Source organism: Acanthopagrus latus, chromosome 21, assembly GCF_904848185.1.
Source record: "Acanthopagrus latus isolate v.2019 chromosome 21, fAcaLat1.1, whole genome shotgun sequence".
NCBI classification, from domain to species: Eukaryota; Metazoa; Chordata; class Actinopteri; order Spariformes; family Sparidae; genus Acanthopagrus; species Acanthopagrus latus.
Genome location: NC_051059.1, coordinates 6069093 through 6087890, shown reverse-complemented (window position 1 = coordinate 6087890; position 18798 = coordinate 6069093). Strand labels below are relative to the sequence as shown.

The 18798-nt window shown below is 42.0% G+C and overlaps 1 protein-coding gene across 3 annotated transcripts in view; it reads left to right on the top strand.

Annotated features, from left to right (window-relative positions):
• LOC119011667 overlaps window positions 1–18798 on the top strand; it is a 170893-nt gene that overhangs the window by 67866 nt on the left and 84229 nt on the right. For all 3 annotated transcript variants that reach the window (XM_037084983.1, XM_037084984.1, XM_037084985.1), the window contains exon 3: window positions 9813–10107. In XM_037084983.1, coding sequence (XP_036940878.1) covers window positions 9813–10107 — 295 coding nt within the window. The remainder of the gene's footprint in view (window positions 1–9812; window positions 10108–18798) is intronic.

The following is an 18798-nucleotide window of genomic DNA, read 5'->3' as shown; positions in this document are numbered from 1 at the left end:
CCCAGTGGTTGAAGCCATTCCTCTTGGCAGTGGCACACTGTGGCATATATGTGGGCGATTTGCCCTTTAAATGTACAGCAGTGAGTTAAGCCTTCAGTGGCCTTTTCCAAGCTTGTCTCCCTGGGCCAAAAATATGATGTGAAGTGTACCCCACCAGAGTGGAGCACTGGAGCAATAAAACACAAACAATCACCCGACGAGCCGCCACACACACATACACACACACACACACACAGTCGCTTTCATACATCAGCTGATTATGATAATCAAAAGTGGGATTTGCATACTCTGAGGCTAAAAGCACAGTTTTGTCCTGAATAATGTATTGCGGAGGAAGGGAACAGTGGCGAGATGTATTGAACAGCTTATGGTGCTAAAGGAAAAGTCTAATAATGATGAATAATGAATGTTCTGTTAGGAAGTGCGTGAGCGGGAGGAAGCGTGTGTGCGAGTGCGACTGAGAGAGATTTCGCGGTGTGTGTTTGTGCTGGGTGTGTGCTGATCTGGAGGCCACCCAGTGTGCCCTCCAGAGACAGGCTGAATTAGATCAGATGAGAACAGGGGGCAGCGTGTCCACGCCGCAACTGAATTAAAGAGGCAATCGACGCCAACCGAACTTCAATCCAGAATCAATAGTGGATCGATGCTAAACAATTAACTTCTGCTCCTCGTGACGCCCTTAAAGCGTGTCTCGCTACAAGACAAACACGCGGGGAGCGAGGGGAGACTGTTTTCAATACCGTCTGACATTTTACAATGAGCGCAGAACAAAAGAGAGTTTCCCCCACACCACACTCGCTCCGAGAAAAGGGTTTGATTGAAGGTTCAGACGGAATTTAAAACTTGTCACAGTACAAAGGTCTGTCCTTTGAAGTCACAAGTGCTCCTCAGAGTCGGGCTGCTTTCTGCTTCTGTTTCTGTGGGGGGTTTATGTTGGAGTGCCTCTGCATAATTGGAAGGTGTTTTCGTTACGTGTGTCTGCGCTGATTGGAGAGGAGAGCCGAGAAGTTGAAGCGAGAGCATGCAAATGCATATGGATGCATATGTGTGTAACAGCTGTGAGGAGCGCAATTTGCATTCCTTACATGGTTGTGGTTATGTTTTATGTCGTTATAATGGTTTGTTTTAGGCTATGGGGAGTACTTTCACAGCATGACAATTTTTGTCCTTATTAGAATTGCGGTGGAAGTTGTTTTCTAGAGGATAAATGTAACTTGGGTCTTATACGGTATTACATGCACTCATTATACTCAGTAGCTACAAATCTGAGGCCAAAGGACAAGCTGCCAGATGATCAGGCCAGATGTAAATAAGACAAGAGAAGAGAAATGATGTAATCCACCTTATTGGGAGGAAACATTGTGAATGCATGCACATATAATGTTAATTAATCTCTCGCTGCGCTGAAAAGCTGTGCACAAGGGAGGAAAGTTGAACCAGATGCTCCGTCTGTAAATTGTAATGGATGCGACTGTTTGCCTTGTTTCCTCTTTCAAATAATTTGGACTAACGGTTGTCAGGCCACTTCTTTCTTTTGCCGCCTGACTTTTTTTAAACATTTTTTTTTTTTTAGCAATTTGACTGCATTTCCCTGATCCCAGTAATTACATTGATGATTACAGTGTTATTACAGACAGAAATTATGGCTATGATTTTGATAATAACACCCAAAACTATTATATGTATTTCCTTTGATAAAATCAGTGACTTATTAGGGACTGTATGCAGTTATTAGTTTCCATTTGAGCCCTCTTGAGTATCCAACAGTGCCTGGCAACGCAGCAGTCAGGTATTTGATCTGATACATATCAGGCTGCAGCGTCAAACATCATTTAGTATCATCCATCCTCACGTTTATAATTTAGAACCTGGTGGTGGGGCTGTAATATCATGGTGATGAAGCCCCAGCAGCCACAGACCTGCAGCCTGCCTGCCGCCTGGTTTGCAAATAAGGGTGACTCTTTCTGGTGAACTTGACATAAATGTACAACATGTATTTATTTCAAATTAATAAAACTTTAAGTCTTTTGACCTGAAAATGCGATGAATGAACTGCACAGTTCAACCGACTCATTAAAATTAAAGTTTCTGAAGAAACATGCTCAGAATATCTGCAGACTTTTCAGCACGCATTGTTTGAGAGGGAAAACTCCTGAGACACTTTTTCATAGTTTGAAGAAAAAGTGTTTGATGTAAACTTGCTGTGTTATCTTAAATAAAGATAAGTCATGGTTGTTTGTTCTTACATGAATTAAAAAAAAAAAAAAAAGCTGTTAACCATGAGATGGTTAGTATTGAATTTGGAATTGTCCTCTGAGGCTTTTGCACTATGATAGAATTCACAGGAAGCAGTTCTTTGTGTTGTCTTTGTACCAGTGCTGGAATAAAAAAGCTCCAACAGCAGCTGCTTCAATGTTAAATGAAGAAGTGACTCTTCAGGCAGTGACAATGTAAAAGTAAATCAAACATTTATGTTATGTTTGTCAGCATGATGAACGACCTGCTGAATCAACTTAATATCTTGAGGTTATTGAACATGTTTTCTCAAGTTTACTGAATCAACAAAGAAGGCTATGAACTCCTGGGAATGGGGCAGGGCTAGCTGGTTAGCATGCTAACTTCAGTCGATGATATTAACAGGGCAACAACATGACCGTTATTTCTTCATTTGCTGTTGATCATTTTATTTTTTTAATGTTTTCAACTTAAATTCTCATGTACTGCAACTTTAAGGCAGCAGTTGAACTCGCATATTAAGGTTGAAACAGCCCAAATTGATTGACATTGTAGTAGCTCTTGGTTTAAAAACATCTCTTAGTATTCAATATTGTAGCAAAGGCTAACTTGGTAGAAATTTTTGTTTGTTCTTTCGAGTATATTTCCTGGAAATAACAACACATAATATATGAAGGAAACATAAAATCACAGTTTCGACTGGGTTCACATCCAATTGAATATATCTAATAGTTAGTCATGAATGCATATTCACTTTATTTGCTTTATACTATATTACCTTCTTCCAAATTAGTACAAAGTGGCATAGGTCTTTCCAGTGAATCTCCATTACCTGACCTGTACAACAGAGTTCCTCTTATTTCACTTCTTATATGCCATTATGCTGATATGTGAAACTTATTTTGCTTCATCGTCACATTAAGGTTAAAATGGAAGTATAGTTGAGATGATAAGACATGGGTTGTTGTTTCTTTCTTTCTTTTTTTTTTCTAGAAAGAAAAGAATATATTAGTAATGCTGCAGAGGTCCCAAAACCAATCATTTCCACACAGTCCCCTATCAGCTGAACACAAAGGTGTGCTGATGCAGTGAATCCCATCACTGGATTTGAGAGCCATCGCACTGGCCTACCGTACCTGTGTCTGCGCAGAGCTTTGTCTATGTGTGTGTAGATGTAGGTGTGCGTTCTATCCCGCTCTCCTGAGGCCCAGATGGGGATCCGCCGCTCTCCAGATGGGCGAGGGCGAAGTCGTCTGACGATGGCAGAGCTGATCACAGGCTGCCCAGAGAGTTGTGGACTTTAATTATTAGTCACTGTGTAGATGCTGGCCTCAGCTTTGTGCCGTGCTCTATTAACCGCACCACACACTTCCTGGCCCGCTCTCAACTGTTTCCTCTCTCTCCAGGTCGGGCGCCGCTGGCACACACAAGGCACACACTAAGTACACACACACACACACACACATTCTTAGTCACGCCTTGGCTCGTCGTCCACTCTGTGCAATGACTGTGCCAAGTGGAGGTTCAGCCAGGGCAGAAGGAGACTCGGTGTCATTACACCAGTTTTTTTTTAAAGTTACTGTGACCAACACACACACACACACACAGACACACACACACACACACAAACATAAAATGCTCACGTATAGTATCGGACACACATTCACGCAACACCCAAACACATAAACATACCCTCAGGCAAGACGAATGCTATCTCAGTGGTGGGTATGCTGGCCACAAGGCGCAGTTTCATTTCAAACCAGCTCTCTGAACTCATATGGGCCCTTTCCCAAATTAATTTTGCTGCCGTTTTTTCCCCTGATCGGCCTGTTTCTTCAGACATCTCTCTGAATTGGCGGGCCAGCTCCAAATCGATTGGCTGACCCCGTCCCCTCTGCCCCACTTGGCCCTCCCTCGCTGATATGAAAGAGCTGGCTCAGTCCCAGCCCCGGGCGATACCTCCACCCAGCCTCTCTGTGGAACTTGACCGGCCGGCGGGGCTTCGCGGTCATCCTGCGAGCCTCTGCTTCTTTTGAAGTCGCCACACAGAAGATGAATAACTTCCCCCTCCTCCTACGGGCTCACAGAGGAGATTGGGGTATATTCTCACGCTTGCCTGTGTGCGGTTGCAAACTCTCCCCTATGTGTTCGGAGAATTGAACCTTTGCTGCCAATCCCGAGACTCAGTGGCGGCGCAGCACGCCCATTGGCGTTTCACCTGAGCTGCCAGCCGATTTTCTACAGTTTGTAGTTTTTCCCGCTGCTGTAACCTCGCCTCCCTTCGAGTCTCACACAAACACATGAAGCAACCACGCATACAGACAGCCGCTGAATTTGTGAGGGGGAAACATCCACATTCATTAGGCTAATGCACAGCTGTGGAAAAAAAAAAACACATTTTCGTGGTGTTTTCATGATTTATCGTGCGGCAGAAATGTGAAATTGTGTATATGGGATATTAGTTATTTAAGTGATTTAGAGGTTGGCAGAGAGTACTTTTCCTCCTCGCTTCATGATTTATGGTTATTGCAAAAATGTGAAATTGAGTATATGAGTATAAGCATATTACCTTATGATAATATAAGTAATTGAAGAGATTTAGGAGTCTGGGGAGGCTGGGTGTTGCATACACAACTGGCACCAGGGAAAATGGAAATGGCAGCTTATCAAGCTGAAATCTCTCTCCAAGCGGAGGTGACACATCCGTAAATTTGGCTTTTGTGGCCAGTGGCTTCATATTGTTTGGCTCTTGATATATTTGATGGTATATCTGGGGGATATGAAATGCAGAACTTATGAGATGTCATATTATTCAAGTTAAGCGGATGTGAAATATGGTGATAGCGCCTTGTGTCGGAATATTGTTTTGGATATTTTTGCACACTGACAGGTGGCTGAAAGATATTCCAACGCCGTGCCACCTCTGTAGCCACAAAATATCCATCGCCATTTTATCTGGTTAAGCGCGTTTTTTTTTTTTCCTTATTATAATTCCCTATTCATCTTGGAGGAACAGATTAGGGTGAGAGGTCAGCCTTAAATGGATTTGGTTTCCTTAGGCTGGGCTCTCTTGCTGCGGAATGACTCCGAGCAGTGCTTTCAATCAGCGCTGCCACCACTCACTGTGGTAATGATGGCTGGGGCTTCATTAAGAAGCTCGTTAAGTCCCCTCGTTAAGCTGCCAGGCCGTTAAGACTTTGATTGTAAATGGTTCTTCGTTAAGGAGAGTGAGGAACCGGGGCTCCTGTGGTGGTCTTGACCAGCCCGGTGTTTTGGTCAATTGGCCCCAGTTGGCCTCCATGGAAGATAGCGGATGAGAGCGGGCCTAATCACGCCCTCCATCAAGGTGTAGAAAGCACAATATTCCAGAAGATTTAGTGTTCATGATGAAATGAATGAAAACGGTAGATTGTATACATGTTTAACAGTTACTGCAAATCTTAAATAAAAAACTTGTTTGAACCCTTGGACTGAAAGAATGAAAGACATTTGTACTTTCTATCTTGCTAGCCATGCTTGTGCTCACATTTTGTTAATATTTAACAAAACAACATATGTAATGTTAACTTAACAAATGGCTTACACGATTATACAACTTGCCTGTCGCCCCCGCAGCCATTCTGCATTGAAAAAAATAATCAATATTCCCAAAACAGACTCTATGATATCAAACTGCCAGAGGTGCCTACTCCCTGCAGCAGCAGCGCCAGCAGCAGAGTAACAGGAGTCACAATTAACTAGTGTGGTGAGAGTTAGGCGGAGGAGTAGTTGTCAAAAGCAAAAAATCCCTGTTTGGCATTATGTCGGACTAAAACGCAGTCATAATACAGAACCTGATGACGTTATTGAGGGAAAAGGATTTGTTGGAAGTTGGATGTGTGCAGCTCCAGCTCGTTCTTGTTCAACACTCCCGCAGACAGAATAAATCCACCCCCCATGACACGTTTCAGACTGTAGCGCTGTCAACAAATGCGGAAAATGACCCCTGCTTTGCTCTCTGGGTGCACTTTTGATGAACGACAGCGGTGCTAACACATTGCATTTCCTGTTACGAGTCTACCTCAGAATAAAAGTCAGATTTTATTTAGACTGGATAGGAAACAAACAGTAAACTAAATAAACAAACAAATACAATTTGTTAGCCAGATTTTCTTTGACATCAGGTCACGGGTTAAATAAAGGGAGAGGGGGGAATAGCAAATTGAGCCCCCCCGCCCCATACTACATGAACAAAAATGGCTGGAAATAACTTGTGGCAGGCAGACCTGGATTCTCTTGATAGCGATATGTAAGCAGTGTGGGTTTTTTTGTATTTTGTTTTTTGCCTCACTGGTACTTTTTCAGGTGGTCGAGCTCACACCATTTTATTTGCCCTGCTCTGATTGCGCACCATTTCCCTCTGTCATTCTGGCATGAAGGGAGATTGAAGCATACACCAGTTTCACAGCTTCTACCAGGTTTGTGCGGGCAGCCTGTAGGAGGTGCACGGGGAGGTCATTTGTTTTATTTGACTATAACTATAGATGGTACACTGACACATATTGGAGCTGGGCCGTAAGATCTGATTGAAGATTGATCTTTAGATCCACACTGGGGCCAGTTTATGAGTGCAGACCCTCTTTAAATTATGATTTGAATTTACACGGCGCGGTCTTAATTGTGCCGTAAATATCAAGGCATGTCACACTTCTGGCTGGTGTTGTGTGGGGTTTACGACAATGGTGGGTAAAAAGTAAGGCCTACTTCAGTTATATGTGTTCAGAACATACGGAACAGGCAGACAATGAATCCTTTTTACAGGACATTTTGTCAAAGCAGGAGAAGCACAGGTGTGACCAATGACGTTACCAAGAGCTCCATTCTGTTGAATGTCCCAGAAAATAACCGAGCCCTGGTTCACCTGAATTGAAAGCGGCCATCATTAATGTTATAAATTCCACCGGGACTTTTTCCTGCTTTGACAAGTCAGACTGTCATTACAATCAGGCAGTGTTTCGGGGCAGGTAAATTTAGAGAGTGGCTGCTTTTGGCGAGTTAGGGCCACATGTGCAGACAGGTGCTCATTAAACGACCGAGGAAGTGGAGTGCCGCTGGACAGATAGCTTGCGTCAGGGTCTGGATCGGCCTTTTCTACAAAATACATTTTGGCATGTAACAGGGGAAAAAGTACAGGTATGAATAATACAATAGCCGCTTCAGTGTCGGGGGTTTTGGGATTGCGCATGATGGCTCAGTGTTACACTGTCATGACTGACTGGGGCACTCTAATAAAGCACAGTCATTTTTAATGTCATAAGTCACACCTGCGCTATTTCCTACCACGGCGAGTCAAAATGTCTGCGGTGGAAAAAAGCCTATCGACAAAGAGTGTTTGAACTGACAGGCGTTAAAAATGGACAAAAAAAAAAGTGCAAAAATAAACTATAAAGCTGCTGTTGCTATGAAAAGTCTATACTGACAAGTTATGTAATGACACTTTCAAATGATTCGCTGCCTAAGAATCTATCTTTGGAGAGTCATCACACTGGAAAAAAATATCAGAATGTCCCAAAAAATTCTAAGCGCTTTTTGCATTAGAATTCAGTCTCCTGTGTGATCCAAAATGGTTAAATCCACGCCTTCTCCAGAGTCTGACCAATGGAAAAATTGAACTTGTGCACACTAGAGCTGCAGTGATTGGTCAGTTAATCATCACGGGGAACATTACTTGATAAGTGTTTTGACTGTCAGTTAATCGTCTGAAGCAAAAATGCAAAACAAAATGTGTTTTTTCTGGTTTTCTTTACTAGAACATGCAAATTGAGTCGTTGGATGCTTAAAAGACACCACTAAGTACTTCTGGATGGACAGCAGAGATTTAGTTTTACAGGAGTGCTTCGAGATGTCTTTGTGGAGGTTTTTTTTTTTTTTTCCTAAACCACATTGCCTAAGGCACCAAGAGTCCAAACTGACTGCTGCCTACTTTATGAATGAGCAAACCGTAACGTCTTCATCAGCTAATTTTAGAGCGTTTGAGACTTAAAGTTAAACATTTCAGTTGAATTACCACTTTAACAAACGGTCGCATTAGTTATGGTCACAGTGCTAAACATGCTCAAGCTAGATGTGGCATAGCTGATCAAAGATAACCCCCTTCAGTTACATTACAGCGTGCACTGATACAGAGTACGGACTTCAGAACAGCAGTGGTGCTATTTCTAGTTTCCTAAGTGCAGCCTGCTCTCACACAACACCCTCCATGTTGGCTAAAGTGCTTTCAGACTTTCCAATTTGCATTGTCATTTAAATACAGGTTTTCTCTTTGAAGGTGAAGTGTTGTTTGACTTGTGACGTCGTGCCAAATTGTTCACACAGTTTCAGCCCTCAACTTTCAGACCGCCTGAACTTATGATTGCTTTCTTAGCTATAAACAACCTTGTCAACACCCAAAATGATCGTTTACCCCCCGGGAAGCTGGCGTATCCGTGCTATATCCCCCCCCCCCCCCTTTGAAAAATAGCGATGCTCAAAGTAAATGAACATTTCGATTCACAGTATCCATTCTCATTTCATTTTGCAAATGTACTTAGCTGTTGCCACGCAACAATGCCTCCCTGAGCTAAACCCCCATCCCCTCCCCAGCCGCCTTTCTGCTCTTCTCTCCGTCTAAAGTCCCAATGTCACACTTTCTTGCGAGTGGGGGGCTAATTTAGCACCCATTTTATTTTTTTTAATCACCGTTGCTATTCAGTCCACGTAGGTGCAGGGTAATGAGATTGAATCTTGATGTGCTGGGCGCACCCCGCTGGCGTGACACTCTTGGCGGCGACGGAGGACAGTATGGAGCCTTCCCTGATATTACCTCTCCCTGCATGAGAGGACGCTGGTCGCTCTGATGCTCTGCCATCCCGCTAGGCGCTGATCCAATAAAGCTCAACATAGGGCTGCGATCGATACAGCATGTCCCCCTGCCATGCACCCCTCCACCCTCCTTCATACACACCTATTAGTTAGGGAATAATTGATTGGCCTGCTGTTCATTATACCTGTGATTTGGTGCTTTCATTAAATAGCCAGGACGCTGCATGTGCACTAGACTAGTAACCTCTCGTCTTCCACAGCTGCCGGGAAGTGAAAAGAGGCTTTAAGAGTGAGCCGAAGAGTATGTGTTCTGGATATCATTGAGATTAAGGAGATCCTGGCTCATAACTGCTCATACTGCAGGAAGACAGAGATGAGGCAGTACAATGGGAGGAAAGTGTATGTGTGTGTGTGTGTGTGTGAGAGAGAGAGAGGGAGGTATTGAGAGTACTTCTTTTGTCTGCCTCCTCTTAAATTCATTATGGCCCGGAGGCATGCAGGGGGATAATCTGCTTGTTTTGTCTTCACCGCCTGTCTCAAAAAAAAAACAAACTTAATTTTTAACTGGTGTTTACTCTTGTCTTTCTTTCTGTTCCTGTCTGTCCTTACCTCCCACTTCATTCTACCTTCTGTTTCCCACCTTTTCTTATTTCCTTGCTCCTTGCTTTCATTTTGTCTTTTTCTTTTTTTCTCTTTCTTTCTCTCCCCTGACTCTACCCCTCATCCCCATCATCTAGCTCCACACCGACATGGACAGAAATGATGGACGCACTAAATATGTCCTGCGAGGCGAGGGGGCGGGCTCGGTCTTTGTGATAGACGAGAAGACGGGGAACATCCACGTCACCAAGCCGCTGGACCGTGAGGAGAAGGACGAGTACCGTCTCATAGCCACGGCCACCGACAGGCAGACGGACCGTGCCCTGGAGCCCTCGTCACAGTTCATAATTCGCGTGCAGGACATCAACGACAACCCGCCTATCTTTGACGAAGGCCCCTACAGCGCCACCGTGCCTGAGATGGCAAATATAGGTACTGGGAATAGGGTGGGCATTGGGAGGGTGGGCTTAGGATTTATAGAGCACCAAGGATGAGGAGAAGATACAGTGTTCAAATTCTGAAGTAATTAATCATATGAATAAAAAGTAAAAAATGGAAATGGTCCATTTCATACACACATTAAACTTAGAAATTAAGATTCATCTCTGTGAAAAGCTCTTTATAATTAAGTGATACTTGTTAATCGTACATTATTATAAATCATCTCCAAAGGTCTTTCTTTTAAATTCTGTTTTCATTTAATTATGGTATTTTTCCCAGTCGCACTTTTATTTCATAATACCACTTTTTACTAAAGTTAGTCATCTACCAACATGTCACCAACTGTTGCCAGCTAGCTCTTGGTAGTTATATAAACAAAAAAATCAATTCTGAGTCAACCTAATAAAGACTGCAGCTGTTACACAGTGTACAGTTAGGCCTACAGTACAATACAATAACGACATGGCTACACATGCCACTGAACTAGCCAGCTAACTAGCTTAGTTGGGCCAGGATTTTTTATTCAATAAAGTAGGCTAGGAAGCCAGCGTTAGCAACAGCAGCTAGCTTGTTCACTGTTTCCTCTGCAACACTAGCAGCATTTACATGAACGATATTTCTTCAGTCTGAAATAATACCGATTAGAGGATTCCAACTTAACTGTTTACATGGAGGTTAAAAAACCTAATCCAATAAAGATATGTTTACATGCCCCAAAGCATTGAATCACAATATAGTCTAACTTATTTGATGTGCACAAAGTGGTTCCGCCTGCTGTGAAGCATCCAATTATTATTTATTATTTATCAGTTATTGAGCTAATGTTAGCTAATGTTGTGACGTTAGCATTAGATGTCAAGATTGAATTCAGAAGTAGTGCTGCTGTCCTCAAGAAGGAACAAGCGCCTCAGACGAGCCATAAGTCTGTCTGGGTTGGACCCGCCTCTGCCGTTTTGACTTTGAGCCTTCTAACATTAGTAGGCTGCCTTCAAACCTCTCCAGCGGTTCTTGATTTTGTCGCTGTTATGGCTGGATTCCGGCTTTTTTCATCTTTTCAGACACTTTTTTGAACCAATTTTAATCTTGAACTTTCTACTGAGTAGGTGTCAAATTGGCTGTGCTGACCGCAGACCAGTTTAGTTTTGCTCCTGCCATGTTTTTGTGCCTCCATCAGCGTCACCTACGATGTTACCACCACATTGGTTGAGCATGTGCAGAAAGAATATATTTATTCCAACCAGAGCAAAATTATTGTAACAAGTGTTTCCTTGATTAATATGTTTTGATCAGAATATGAAGGTTTACACCACCTCGGACAAGTTGATTTAACATAAGTCTTTTCCTATTGAGGTGTTTACATGAGGCAGTTTATTCTGATTGGGTGTTTATTCTGATTATGAAAGGAATAAAGGCCTCCACTGAAAGGCAGCTGTTGTGATTCTAAAGATGTTCTCAGAGAAGGACACACAACTGTAAGGAGCGATTTTGGACACAGCTAAACTGTCGTAGCCAAGATGGGTTTAATCGCAAGGTTGCTGGCAGCTGTTTCGCCCGCTGCAGGGACGGAGGCCACATGTGAATAACTGAAAGCTAAGGGGGTAAAAACTGCTGACAAGGCCAAGAAAAGTAACACCAAGAAAGAAAAGTGTCACTGAGAAAAATATGCCATCATCAAAAAAACTACATTTAAAAAGGACATGTTTTGATAATAATGAACTGAATCATTTCAGAACAACTAATTGAGTTTTAAAAAAGTTGTATCAGTGGACTGTGTCTTATTTACTCATTTAATATTGAACACCTTGGCGCTCCGTAGTAGAGAACGTTCAGCCTGATATCTTTCTAATTCCTGTGTCCTTTTATCCACGGAAAAAATGAATTCTTGTACATAAACTAGCTTAACCTCCAAGGAAAGCTGCTTAAAGCTGTCCCATAATATGATCATTTGAACTTTCTGCTGTGATCTGACTCGCTCGCTCATCTATGGAAACCCAATTTGTTTGCTATTACAATGCCATCTGCCATCCAGGCAGCAGTGAAAAGACATAATAGAAAGATGATTACATTTAATCTTTAGACCAGAAGACAACATGGAGGTACTGTTATTATAGTTTGACCAGGTACCCTTTGTACAAAGCCGAACATGAGGTAACAAAATTACAATCCCGGATTTGGTGAGGCTTCCCGGCTGCTCATTTGACTGACACGCCGAACTCAGCCCGGAGTCTTTGCGTCATGTCACACACATTTCTGGATCCCATCCTTCATGTCCTTGCTCCGCTGTGATTGAGTAATGAGAGCAGAGATGATAAAAAATAATCTTAATAGCTTGGATAAGACTTTACTTTGATTGAGAGGGTTATTGGAGTCACGTTCTGTATACGAAGTAAGGCTGTAGCATTTTATTGGTTCGGTGTTCAATCAGAATAAAACACCAACCAGTCACTGCTGTCAGGCTCCAACATGATGGATGTCCCTCTTGACCACAGCTAGACAGTGTGTTTTATTATTTCTATCTCAGAGGGATGAATTGTCTGAAGGTATTTTATTCACCAGCTTTGAATAGGTAGTCTACACAGCCTGCATGGAAAAACCCGCTCACACTGTGTGGAGAATGTGAAAAAACACAAGATATAAATTATTGGCAGGTCAATTAAACCAGTAATGGACTGCGCGTTGGAGATTTAAAAACTCCATCACATGAACTGTAATACAAACAACTATTATGAAAAGCACTCAAAGTGGGACGTGAAAGACAATGAGCATGTTAATGTAGTCATAGATGTCTTCAGTATGAGGTTTTGATACTTACAGCTACACAACTATTGCATAACACGGCACTGCCATAGAATTATATCCTCCTAAGAGGCTATTCGCATTGGTTACCATTGTGCACAGCCTTTCAGCCTTCATCACAATGAACCCTTAAATCGCTGCTTCATGTCAAGAAAAACCTGCTTTGTTTCAGTAGGTATTATATAAAAGGTACAATAAATAAATTGTTCTCTGTCCAGTACCAAATAAGATGAAATGGAAACATCGGAGTTGTTCAGCTGTGCATGTGTCTTAATACATTTACGTAGATATACGTTCTTATACGATTCATTTCACATTCAAAACTTATTAGCCCCTGAAAAAGGATATTCTGAACTGGCTTTTTTACAATGAGTCCTTGGATCCTACATTAATATAATATTTTCTGCCAGAGTTTTTACAGTTTTGGACATTTATGACGGATTACTGGGTGATGTGTTCGGGCGGTGCTGAGTAGGAACATGAGGATGTCACATACTGTATCTCTGTGAGCAACATTTGAAAGTGAACCTGATGACAGTTGGTGAATTGTTTGCTTTGTGTCAGTCAAATCTGATCAAACCACACCCACACAATCCTGATGGAAAAGATTTGTTTGTTGACTAAGATAAATAATTAGTACCCAAAGATATGTATAATATTAGTAAGTAGTCAATATTTAAAGGTGTTAACATACAGCTACTAAATGTGACACTCACACATCTCACCCTTCAACTGTGTTCTGTTCAGATCATCCTCCCCCTGAAGTGGTTGCCAGTTTGTGTACTAGCTAACATTGCTTACGCTCACTAGCAAACATTAGCTAATGGCGCTAACGTTACCCAGGAAACATTGACATTGCTAGTGCTAGGTAGCAAGCGTTCGGGCAGTACAGCATGCTGGGAATGTACTGTGAACACAGCCATTCTTTGTTTTTTTCCCCCGACAAACTGGCAACTACCAGGACAGTTGATTGCTGACAACACTCAGTTACAATGTGATAGCAACAACTGCAACCACCTGCCAGAATTCTTACACAGAAAATAATTTTGGACCCAACAAACATTTCAATGTATTGATTCACAATCATAATCATTTAAAGACAAGAGATCCTTTTATTCTGCACCTCTCTACGAGCTCACACATATGTTATCAATGGGACATAAAAAGTTAAAGAAAAAATACTTCATTTCAACTGAAGTTCAAGTTTTCAGGGATTTTAAAGAACAACCTTGACTGCTACAAGAAATGACAACTACTATTCTCACATTTCTTAACTATAAAATTAAATATAAATGATGCACATAAAGGTCCTTTATAATAGCATCAAGTACAATTTCATCAACGGCAGGTTTTGGTCAAGGTTAAGTCATGAACACGAGATCTGCAATGTTAAATGGGCGCCATTCAGACTGCTATCCATTCAGTACATTCAGCTCAGTCTCATAATAATAGCAGTCTTGACAGGTTCATTGTATTGAGCCAAACTAATATTGTATTCAAAACAGGCACCATCTTGTGCCTCAAGCGATTGCTAAATTAAAGCACTTAATATACTTGAAATATAATTAAGTAAAAACAGAGATTAACCTGTTCCAGCTCTAATGAACGAACAAGTCAATGATGCACATCCATATGATATGTTAATAAAAGAGGCATATGTCGTGCTTCTCTTTCGGCTTATATGCTTTTGCAGAGGCACTCCGAGATCCCCTCTGAAAACATTTGCTAATGTTACAAACCTGGTGTCCTGGCTGGTAGGTGCGAGGGGGAGGAAAGTAAGAAACATATTCCCCTCTGCATAGTTTCAACATAGCTTTGTGTCCGTGAAGCACAAGTCAGAATACAAGCCTCTGGGGATTCCTCAGTGCCCTTTTCAGATTGTAGCACCTAGACATAGTTTCTAAAGGGCCTTTCAGTGCACTTGCAAGCTAAAAGCGGCACAAAGTGAAGGACATTTGTACTGCTGTAGTTACTTTATATGTAGGCCACATTCTTTACCTCCTTTTACCTTTAACAGCGTCCAGTCCCCGAAATAATTATGTAACAGTCCGATGTAGATATATGACGTGATATAAGTGTTTTATACTGAAAGCACATGAAGAGTGACACAAGCTTGACATGAATGGCATTTTTCAGTGAGCATTCTTCCCTTAGAGAGACATTTGAAAACAAAATAGAAATAAAATAAAAAGCTATGTCACCATTGAAGAGATGTTCAAATGGGGTTGAAAAGTGAATTTGAAGCAATAAACAAAAGTTCACATTGATAACATATTTCACCAGGATTTGTAATTTTTCCTTTCAGCTGAGAAATGTAGATGGGACTTTGGCAGGCTCTGAAATTTGCACACTGTAAAATGGAAAAATATGTCTATTGGAAATCCTGCAATGACTTGTTTTACTGCCGGAATCAAACCACCAACCCTCTGAACAGTAAATGGCCATTTTATCCCCTGGGGTACAACTGCACCATGTAATCTCATGGCATGAAGCCTCCTATTTAACTCATCTCTTGTGCACCATGCTCCACAAGTCCCGATTCTGAGTAGTCAGAGCTGTAAAAGTACTTGTAAATGAGCTTTGCCGCCGTAAGCACAATGTCTTATTTTACATGAATGTGGAGGACTTATTCACAGAGCGGCCATTTTCCTCTGACTTACCGCTCAGTCTTGGAAGCTCAAATTTCGTACCTCTGTGTTCCAGGTTGCAAGTCGTATAAAAGCTGGGAATCTGACAAATTGTTACCACTTCAGTGTTTCAAATACAGCAAGCGAACAGGCCACATTTTCACTGCAAAACAACATATTTGATACCCCGTTAGCTTCCATTAGGCAACAGCTAACGTTAGCATGCAACCACTCTCTACCTTACATTACTGTTTGATAGTGTTATACATTATGCTATTCCAGATATATCAACACAGATCATGGATGCATATATTTTAGTCTGGAAATGAAACACACTGGACTTGAACAAACATAGTGTTAGCTAAGAAATGCTAATGTTAGCTAACTGTTATCAAACATGTTAACAGCAGCTTAACACAGTCCCAGCATTTGGAGCTTGTGGAAAAATGGCCGCCATTTTGATATAGTCCGTCATTTTATTCTGGAATGCTTCCTGGTGGCAACTCAAAGCCGTTTTAGTTTCATATACATGACAAGTTGCATTTCAAATTAAATGTGTCGAAATTCTGTGAACGTGAAACAACATTTCACAAAAAAGTGCAATATGACTTTGGAGAAATACCTTCACTCTGATTAGTAGCTATTGTCTGTCTTTTAACCTACAACTGGACAAATTAACGAAAAGATTACACACATTTTTATTTTAAGACACGTCCATGTTGTTACCACATTTTAGCCGCTTAGAAGAGGACAATAAAGATAAACAGACAGAATAAGATTCAGTTTTCAACTAAATAAATGTTGAAATCCTGCTCGGCGCTCACTGATATCTCACAACATACATGCCTTTCCAGTAGCAGCTTTATACAAGCACTCAAATGCACTTGGTCTCCACTTTTTGTGAGGAGCAGGCAGGTCAGGTGGTGCCGTTCAATTTTATTTCTTTTGGCATGAAATTGCATCTCTGTTTTCGCCTCCGACCAGACGGAGAAAAATTTCATGGCTCGCGTTGGCGGATATGTGCGCGCAGACCTCTCCAAAAATAAAAAATCCCCAAATCAAATGCAAATGGGAGCGGAATTTAAGTGCAATGCAGGCAGAATGTGTAATTGGTTACATTAATGGATCGTTTTGAATAACACTGTCACCACCGCTGCTTCCGATGTGCGAAACCTTTTCCTTTTCATTGGTTGAATACCTGCAGCCGTCATGCGGCAGCAGGAAAATGTGACAGCACATATGTTCCATATGCAGTCTCTGATTGAGGAGATGTAACGTAATTACATGATTACAATGTAATTATGCACAGGTCAAACAGTGTGGGTTATTATAATGATAGTGTGGTTATTGTTTTTTATAGGGAGCGTCCGTGTTATGGTGTTATGTAATCGTGTAAGTGGCTTAAACAGGCTATTGTTTTTATCTCAGTGTTTGCAGTGGTGGCTGGATTGTGTGAACTTACAGAATACAATATATTCAATCATTTGAGCATACAAAAATATAAGCTTTGGAACAGTACAAATAGAGACAGCTTGCATTGTGCTACATGAAAAGAAGACATAATCTGCCTATTAGGGATGCTGTCTATTCATATGCGAGGCGTGTGTACTGTGTTGCTACTTTGGGACTCTGCTCTTTCCAGAGAGGAGCAGTCTTCTACAGGCCCGTACGCTCCTCTCGCCTCATTAGGAAAATGTCTGCTTGTAAAGGGGATAGGGAGCTGACGGGAACGGCCATAACTGAAAACTGCCCGCGAATAATCTACTCCGCCAACTAATTACGTATTCATCCCGCTTCAATCTCCTTTTCCGTATTGCCAAGAATTCTGCCGGTCACACCACCTGTGCTCGCACCTTACCCACCCTCCCCCACACGACAGGAAGGAAAGAGCCTCTGGTTAGCGAAGCAATACTCTGTGAAATTCAGAAAAGGCGGCTTCTTCGAATGAATTCATCCAACACAAAAAAAATGGTGAGAAAAAAAAAACAACAAACAAGAAAAGTGGGTTTCTGGGGCAAAACGGCTTGAAAATCCATCAAAAGTCGACCCTGTTTACCTGCGCTGGTAGAACATCAAAATCTACACTAAATCTGCGGGAGCAGAATAAAGAAATGTAAACATTGTCCTGTTTTTTGTCGACGTTGACGAATGGGTATCACACAGAGTCTACCCCACAAACACTCTGTACTGTTTATCAGCTGAGTTAATGAGAACAGTGTGGCGTCAGTGTTGGAAAGCAGAAGAGTGAGATGAGCCAGAGTGAGATGTGGGTGTTATTTCACACAAATATGAGCAATGGTCCCTTTTTTTTTTTTTTTAGAAAATTAAACACGAAATTAGAAAGGATTATAAAATGATCTGCCACTTTTGAAAGACACCCTGTTCACTCCATTTACACTTGAAAAGCCATGACGGAGTGCGTGTCACAGCCACAGTGACCTGGTGATATTTCTCTGACTGGAGGAAAGATAGTGCACAATGTGACGGGAGTGCTCGGAATAGGAATGAAATGAGAGGTAAGAGCAGAGATGGGGAGGGCGGTTTTGCACTCACGTTGCAGTGAGATGTTGGAGTGACAATAACCATCCGAGATTGAAAGTCAGAGCATGGCTGCAGAGAGCCTGTAGGAAACAGTTTGTATGTACAAAAAGTACTCTAATCTCCATTTAAACTGCGCTCTGCCCCTTCAGAATGGATTCTAGTCTGAGGAGCACTCTTTGCCTTTTAAAAGCAAAGAGAATTGCTTTGTGGACGACATTCGAATTTGCCCGAAAAAAAAAAAAAAGAGGGTATTATTTTAAATAATTCACTCCTAAACTGGTTAGTTCGGAAGTTCAGCAAATTTGGCCCGGGGTCCTCGCCATCTGCCTCTTAAAGATTTTTTTTTTCCACCAAACATCACGGTCCCTCCCGTACAGAATTGTTTAATTCAGATTAGAATAATGACCCTGGCAGCAGCCTGCAGGGGCAGGGCCCAAGGAGAGTGGGTGATGGAGACGAGCACTATTTAGTAATCCTATCAGCTGCGTTATGAGCGTCTGCTCCTTGCGGCAGCTCAGTCTTCAGATTGAGTTGTTCAGTCAATCATGGATTCAATATTTACTTGACGATTCAATATTTACCAAGGCGCTTTGCCGCATGCGTGACTGAGGCGATGGCGCTGCTGTGAGGATCCTATCAAAGACTCGTTACATGAGACATTTAAGGATGAGGGTGGAGGGAGAAGGGGGTGGCGGCCGTGTCATCTTTGGCGATGAGA